This window comes from Pelmatolapia mariae, linkage group LG10_11 (genome assembly GCF_036321145.2).
Source record: "Pelmatolapia mariae isolate MD_Pm_ZW linkage group LG10_11, Pm_UMD_F_2, whole genome shotgun sequence".
In the NCBI taxonomy this organism is placed as follows: domain Eukaryota; kingdom Metazoa; phylum Chordata; class Actinopteri; order Cichliformes; family Cichlidae; genus Pelmatolapia; species Pelmatolapia mariae.
This window is the reverse complement of record NC_086236.1, coordinates 65,335,798-65,344,307: the sequence shown is the minus strand read 5'-3', so window position 1 is coordinate 65,344,307 and position 8,510 is coordinate 65,335,798. Positions and strand designations below refer to the sequence as shown.

Here is an 8,510-nt window from a genome sequence, read left to right as displayed (position 1 = left end):
CACCGTGAGTGATATTGTCACGGTGTGGCAGGCAGGATGTGGACTGTTGTGGAAGTTTCCATTTAATAAAGCCTGCAGAAAAAGGTCACACTTCTGCTCTTGCACTTTAAAGCATTCAATTTGTCTCAAGGAACTTTGTTTTTGCACTGGATACATAAAAAACCACTTATATAGCAAAATAATGATGTTGTATCAGTTTTATAATGTTGAACTGATGTAAAGATAAGCTAAATGTCATATGCAAGTTATGTTTTCACTTTAATATTGTGGGATCTTTACCTGACAGTGTAAAGAGCCTTAAGGCAAATGATGATGATTTGATGCTATATGAATATATAAAAGTTATTGGAGCATCATTACTGGAATGATAAAATCTCAAGATAACATTATGTTTTAAAAAGGTAAATTGCTTAATCAACAATGAACTTTTTATAATTATACGTAGCATACAGAGGAACTTGAATGTCAGTCTGTAAAGTTGAGTGGTTTACTGAGAAACTTCCTGAAATCTTGTTGCAAGAAGGAGGAGGAAGACAAAGAGAAGAGAGGCGACAATGAAAAACTTCAGTTTAGAGAATCAGCAGACATCAGTGAGAAGAGAAGTTTGAAGAATAAAGTAAAACAGGTAAAAATAAAGTTTAATGTGCTTCAAAATATCTTTTTAAAATAGGAAATGTAAAGACTTTTTCACATCTGTAGCAATGATGGTGAATAAGACCATTATTTATTAGTCAAATAATATGAATGACCTAATGCTGTCCTCTTATTTGGCAGTTAATATACATTTGTTTATTATTACAAATGATTATTATTGTATTGAATTATTGTATTGGTGCTAATGCTGCACTGTGAGGATTTTTTTTATTCATTAAATAATATTTTAGAAACAGATGTCACAAAAGTCTTTACCATAACAACTGTTAGAGTATTGGTATATTGGTGTGTGTCACAGTTGGTAAAGTACATATCACTATGACTCAAAGCTAAGCATGCAATATCTTTTATTGAGCTGTGTGATGTGAGCTGTTGACTTTTTCTTTGTTTTAATTTGTGTTTTGATTTCTGCATGTTTGCTTCATCTGCTGGATAAGTTATTCTGTGGAGGGAGAGACTGAACGTCTCGAGCATCGAACATGTTTGTTCTCATCTGGTCGGCTCTGTTTGTCTCTGTAAAAGGCAGCATTGCTGACACAGGTTTGTATCTTCTCCTTTCCTGTAATTTTGCTATATTTGTATTTGTATTTTTTAAAATATTTGTAATGTGAAACTGTTTTTCTGAAATTCATCCAGATGATAAGGATTTATTATCACTTACACTTCATGGAAAATTTGTGCCTTTATTATCTGTTGACTTGTGTACCATTTTAATTTAATCTTTTGTTAAACATGTCCCGAAATATTGTTAACCAAAATCCAGGCAGAGTTCAAAACCTGGATATAATAGGCTATGAAATGTGAACATTATAGGTGTTGTGTAGACTAACAGCACAAACAAGGAGCTTGTGTAAAACATAAAAGTTACTGTAATATCTTTAATTAGATATCATGTTTATTGTTGTAAACTAAATATTCCTTTCACTAAATGTATCTTTCCCTTTGCATTAACAGGTGCCTCAGTCTGGGGACAACAACACTGTGTTGGAAGATACTGTGTTACTCTCAGTGAGCGAGAACTAACAGCAGAGGCTGGACTCTGCGTTGTGATCCCGTGTTCTTTCACTACTGCTGATGAGTTTACACCCAAACATACAGTTTGGTACAAATGTGAAGCGTCTCAAAGAAGCTGTAGTGATGATGAAATATTCCACAGCAACAAAAACACAGACAAAAAAGCTCAGTCTGGGTTTGAAGGACGAGTGTCACGTTTGGAGCCTGATGTGAGTCAGAACAACTGCAGCATCATCATTAATGATCTCAAAGAGTCTGATTCTGGATCATATCAGCTCAGAGTTACTGGTGTACGGAATGGACAACAAGATGCATTCACATTCATTCCAAGAGTAACTGTCTCTGTTAAAGGTATGAAAAGCTATTTCAAGAACAATCATGTAGAAAAAAAAGATATTCAGTCATGTACAATAACATATTTATTATTGTTATGTTCTTAATGAAGTATTCATTCTTTTGGGGAATTGTTGACTTCTATGACAGCTGGTAGGAACTCCAGCAGTTCCTGATAAAAATTGTGCTTGACATTAACCATTTTCATTAAATATCTTATTATTTGATTAGATTAGATTAATAGATTAATGTGATAGATTAACTTCAGGTAGTTAATCTGGTATCATTAATGTAATTTATTTCCATTAGGTCTTAAGCTGAAGCCCACAGTAATTATTCCCACACTGACAGAGGGACAGCAGGCCACACTGACCTGCACTGCTCCTGGTCTCTGCTCTGGATCTGTTCCTGAAATCACCTGGATATGGAGAGGAGCAGGAGGGACTGAATCTTACATTACAGGAAACAGGACTGATTTCAAGACTGAGAAGCTGACTGATGTTACACGGAGACACATCTCAACTTTAACCTTTAAATCTTCAGCTGAACAGCACAACACCACTGTTACCTGTAAAATCCACTTCACAGGTGAAACAACTACAGAAGAGGCTTCAACTTTGAAAGTAAACTGTGAGTTCTTTTGCAGTCTCATTGTTTTTGTTTTATAAATCTACTGAAGTTTACAGCAAGAAATTGTGAAATTTATATTTTTTGTCTCACAGATGTGAAGGAAGTTAAAATCACTGGGATGACAAGTGTGAGGGAGGGAAATGTTCTGAATCTGACCTGCAGTGTTGAAAGTTTCCCTCCAGCTCATATTGTGTGGAAAAAAGTTCCTTCCACCACAAACCTTCAGACCGAAAACACTGACCTGCACAATGATACTGGATCTGCTACACTTGTCACCCTGAATGTGACAGTAGAAAATTCTGGGCAGTACCTCTGTACAGCAAAACATCTGGACAAAATTCTGACTTCCCATGTCAATGTGACTCTGACATGTAAGTGGATGATATGAATATTGAATCTCAGTTTATATTTGCATTAAAATCATACCTGACCTTGTTTTAGGATTCTGGTTACATGTTTACAGGGCATACAAAGATACAGAATGGCTCTGGATGTGTGCTTCAGTCAGATGTTTTGACCTGTGTGTGCATCAGTGAAGGGTTTCCTTTACCTACCATCAAATGGCCACTCCTAGAAAACCACACTCAGTACACTCTCATTACTACTGTGTCAAACCACACAGTCAACAGCACTGTCAGTCTCACTGTAAAAAACCATGGCAACAGCACTGTTGAATGTGTTAGCAACAATGGAAATGGAGAAGAAAGAGGGAACCTGCTGGTCTATAAAAAACATGGTATGTGCTTTTCATCTAAACACTTTGCACTTTAACATTTTCAGGTTTTTAGTACTGTATTTTTAATACAACCTTTGTTGTATAATTATAAAACATATAATCAGAAACCACAAACATTACCTTTTGTCCTTTTCCTTATTTTTTACTTTCCACTTTATTTCTCTCGAGTGCAGAACAACCATCTAGTTTTGGGCTGGGATTCCTGAAAGTCACCATTGCCTTTTTGACTGGGGTACTTTTTTCAATAATCGTGTGCTGTTTGGTCAAAAATTGCTACAGGTACAAAATGTACTTTCGTAGTTATGATTAGGTTTTCTCTGTACATACATTTTAATATATATTTTAAACATATTGTATAAAGCTAACAATTTCTCCAGAAAAAAAAAGAAGAGCTCCAGAAATTCTGATGAAACTTTGGAGATGGAGACACGTCGAAATGATAAACTGGTATTTATTTTCTTTTGGCTTCTTTGACATGCTCTGGCTTTGGCTCCTATTGAAACACGATTTTCTGCACAAATGGTCAAGATGCAATTAATTTTAAAAATGAAAAAAAATCTGCAATTCAGGGTTTCTGGTTTCAATGTGTATGACTGAATTAAGACTGGCCAGCAGCACTGCAAGTTACTGAAAGTATTCTTTGTATCTCTTATTTGAATAACTACAACATTTTATATAGCTCAGTCAGTTTTCAATATATGCTATACTCAAGAATATTTTGGATGTTGCACTGTTGTAGATATGATAATGATTTTTTTGTTTGTTTACCAATTCAGTTAGTAGCTGGAAACTCACTGCGATATCAAAAAACTAATATATTTGCTCACACAAAAGTTCTGCTCTCATGAGAGACTTTTCCTTGATTCTGAGAACCAATAACAATAATAATAATAATAAATATTCACAAAACACGCCCAATAATATGAAAAGAAGAACTGACAGTTTGTTGCCAGAATTTGATGAACAGGTCATTGATGTTGAAATGTAGCAGCTAAGTTGGTCAAATCATGGCAGTGCAAATTCATGCAACATTAATTTCATGTATACAACGAGTTAAAGCTTAGGTCATGTAGCATCTTGTTTCTGTCACACTCTACACCATCTTTTCAAGTGCATTGTAAAGGATTAAAGTAGTTCAGGTTTGATTTTTTTCTTCAAGCTGATGCAAAAATAAGCAGAAACTACAGAAATTTGTGTATGAAGCAGAATATAAATATACAAGAGAGGTATGACTAAGTCATATTATTTACTTTGTACTCAACAGATATATGACGGTCCAGCATTTCAAGACAATCAGATGCTAAACTCAAACAGCGGGAGAAAAGAAGTGCAATATGCTACAATTAATTTTTCCCTGTTGAAAAGAAATGGAAGAAAGCAGGAGAGCACAAATACAGAGTATGCTGAAATTAAAAAAGCAGTCAAAGAACAAAGTGAAGATGCTGAAGAGGAAGATGAATTGTTAGATGCCAAAGAAGATGAGATGGTGGTGGAGTTGGAGATGAAATGCCGTGAACCAGAAAATGAGGAAGGGGGGCACGAAGCAGTGTACTCCAATGTGAATGACATAATCAATGAAATTTGAGGAATGTTTTATTGTGGAGTTACCTGAGATAAAGGTTCCTTGATCTCATCAGATGTCTGAATAATGAGCTTTTGAACTATTTCCACAATGCTGTAAACCTCTACATGCTACAGCAGGGAACATGAAAATTCATTAAGTCAGCAAAGTGAGCAAATGAAGTTGGACAGAATTGATTGTTCCACTGTTATTTTGTGCCAATATAGTAGCGCAACATGCAACCACCTCTGTTATTTTTGCTATGCTTTAATTCAAGTTTTCATTCAAGTCCAAATTCAAGACAAAGACAGTAATATATATATTAGTCTTTGCTTATTTTACCTATGCTGTTCTATTGTATCCTTTGGCCAGTAATTACACTCACCTTTAGGGGGCACAGTAATCCATTTGTGCTGTTTAAAATGGTCTGTTATGGCACTGTGAGTCTTCTGCTTCCTTGCAGATGGCTTATGCATGATGAATGAATAAAAATGAACATTTTATACACCTCTAATTCTGTTAGTCTGACTCGTGTAACACAAGCAGGTTTCCTCAGATATTAAACTGTTCCATATTTTATGAACCTATTTCATGCCGAACGAAGCATTTTCTGTATCTTATCTTTGGCTGAATTCAGTTCAATTCAATTGTATTTATATAGCACCAAATCACAACAACAGTCGCCTCAAGGTGCTTTATATTGTAAGGCCATCTGCTGCGACCGGTTGGGGTGAGAGAAGGAAGACAGGATGAAAGACATGCTGTGGATGAAAGCTGGAGATTAATAACAAGTGTGATTCAGCAGAGAGGTTTCTTAACTCATGTTTATTGAGAAAGGTGACTGAAAAGGAAATACTTATCATAGATAATAGGGAAACCTTCTGGAGGAAACCTGGTCTTGTTAGGAGAGACGGCATCCATCCCACTTTGGATGGAGCAGCTCTCATTTCTAGAAATATGGACAAATTTAGTAAACCCTCCAAAATATGACCCCACATAGCAGACAGGTCTGGCCCGGATCTGGTGTCAAGCCGGCACTGCTGGCTGACTTCTGGCATGGTAAGTGGTATGTCATCCAGATATGGGCCAGGCCTGGCATAGATGGCACTGTTTATGAGATGGCATGCCACATCTGGCCCGATTGTTGTTTGGTCTATGTGGCCCAGGCTCAAAGACAACAGGTCTGGCCTGGATCCGGCATCAAGCTGGCACTTCTGACTGACTGGTGTCATGGCAGGGTGTATGTCAACCAGATGTGGGCCAGGTCTGTGGCAATGATGGCACTATTTATGTTCCTAAATAGTGCTATATATAGTAATACAGCGAAATGTGGATTATTAAACATTAGGTCTCTCTCTTCTAAGTCTCTGTTAGTACATGACTTAATAATTGATCAACAAATTGACTTACTCTGGTTACAGCTGGATGATTATGTTAGATAAAACGAATCAACACCCCCGAGTCACTCTAACTACCAGAAATCTCGAAGCACAGGCCGTGGGGGCGGTGTGGCAGCAATTTTTTCACACCAGCCTATTAATCAACCAAAGACCAAGACAGACTTTTAATTCATTTGAAACCCTGATGCTTAGCCTTGCCCATCCCAGCTGAAAAACTCAGAAACCAGTCTTACTTTTTATCATCTATCGTCCACCTGGGCCTTAAACAGAGTTTCTGTCTGATTTCTCAGACTTTTTTATCTGATTTAGTTCTCAGCTCAGATAAAATAATTATTGTGGGTGATTTTAAAATCCATGTAGATGCAGAAAATGACAGCCTCAACATGGCATTTAATCTGTTATTAGACTCAATTGGCTTCTCTCACCCACCCACCACTTTAACCACACTCTAGATCTTGTTTTAACATATGGCAATAGAAACTGAGCATTTAACAGTGTTTCCTGAAAACCCTCTCCTGTCTGATCATTTCCTGATAACATTTACATTGACAATAATTGATTACACAGCAGTGGGGAGTAGACTTCATCACAGCATGTCTTTCTGAAAGTGCTGTTATCATCTTCAATCTTCCAGCAGTCTGCACCTATTGCAGCATAACTAAGGGAGGATTCAGGGTCACCTGGTCCAGCCCTAACTATATGCTTTACCAAAAAGGAAAGTTTTAAGCCTAATCTTAAAAGTAGAGATAATGTCTGTCTCCCGAAACTCCAAACTGGAAGCTGGTTCCACAGAAGAGGGGCCTGAAAACTGAAGGCTCTCCCTCCCATTCTACTTTTAAATACTCTAGGAACAACAAGTAAGTCTGCAGTGCGAGAGCGAAGTGTTCTAATAAGGTGATATGGTACTACAAGGTCATTAAGATAAGATGGGACCTGATTATTTAAGACCTTGTATGTGAGGAGCAGGATTTTGAATTCTATTCTGGATTTAACAGGAAGCCAATGAAGGGAGTACCTGTAATACCTACAGCATGTTCTAATCGCGCTAATAGAATATTATGGTCAACAGTATCGAACGCTGCACTGAGGTCTAGCAGGACAAGCACAGAAATAAGTCCACTGTCAGAGGCCATAAGAAGATCATTTGTAACCTTCACTAAAGCTGTTTCTGTGCTGTGATGAGCTCTGAAACCTGACTGAAACTCTTCAAATAAGCCATTCCTCTGCAGATGATCTGTTAGCTGTTTGACAACTACTCTTTCAAGGATTTTTGATATGAAAGGAAGGTTGGAGATTGGCCTATAATTAGCTAAGACAGCTGGGTCTAGAGATGGCTTTTTAAGTAAAGGTTTAACTACAGCCACCTTGAAGGCCTGTGGTACATAGCCGATTATTAGAGATAGGTTGATCATATTTAATATTGAAGCATTAATTAATGACAGGACTTCTCTGACCAGTTTTGTGGGAATGGGGTCTAAAAGACACATTGATGGTTTGGAGGAAGTTAACTCAGAAAGATCAACTGGAGAAAAGGACTCCAAATGAATATCAATGGTACTGAAAGTAGCTGTAGATAATGTTACATCTGTGAGATGATTTTGAGTAGTTTTTTCTTTAATGGTTAAAATTTTATTTGAAAAGAAATTTATGAAGTTATTACTAGTTAATAAAAAGGAATGGTTAGCTCAACAGAGCTCTTACTTTTTGTCAGCCTGGCTACAGTGCTGAAGAGAAACCTAGGGTTGTTCTTATTTTCTTCAATCAGTGACGAATAGTAAGATGTTCTGGCTTTGCGGAGGGCTTTCTTATAAAGCAGCAAACTATTTCGCCAGGCTAAATGATGATCTTGTGACACGCCATTTCCTCTCCAGCTCCAGTTACCTGCCTTAGGCTACGTGTTTGAGAATTATACCACGGAGTCAAATACTTCTGATTTGTAGTTTTCACAGGAACTACAGTATCCAGAGTCATACGTATTGAGGAGGCAAAGTTATTAACAAGATAATCGACCTCTGTTGGAGTAGCGTTCAGGTAGCTGCTCTGCTCTGTGTTGGTACAGGGCATTGAAGATGATAACAGTGGGTGGAGTATATTCTTAAACGTAGTTACAGCACTTTCAGAAAGACATCTACTGTGATGAAGTCTGCTCCCCACTGCTGTGTAATCAATTATTGTAAATTTA

At 37.1% G+C, this 8,510-nt stretch overlaps 1 protein-coding gene across 1 annotated transcript; it reads left to right on the top strand.

The window, feature by feature from the left end:
- The first annotated feature begins 1,133 nt into the window (after nt 1-1,133).
- LOC134635523 (sialic acid-binding Ig-like lectin 14) lies at nt 1,134-4,952 on the top strand. The gene is made up of 7 exons (XM_063484899.1): nt 1,134-1,176; nt 1,609-2,019; nt 2,311-2,631; nt 2,724-3,002; nt 3,095-3,367; nt 3,541-3,646; nt 4,733-4,952. Exons 1-7 carry the CDS (start codon nt 1,134-1,136, stop codon nt 4,950-4,952), a joined length of 1,653 nt encoding a protein of 550 aa, XP_063340969.1.
- Nucleotides 4,953-8,510: the final 3,558 nt, after the last annotated feature.

Coding starts and splice junctions, on each gene's coding strand:
- LOC134635523 (XM_063484899.1), top strand. CDS start 1,134: ATGTTTGTTCTCATCTGGTCGGCTCTGTTTGTCTCTGTAAAAG. Junction 2,632..2,723: donor TTCAACTTTGAAAGTAAACT/GTGAGTTCTTTT, acceptor TTTGTCTCACAG/ATGTGAAGGAAGTTAAAATC. Junction 3,003..3,094: donor TGTCAATGTGACTCTGACAT/GTAAGTGGATGA, acceptor ACATGTTTACAG/GGCATACAAAGATACAGAAT.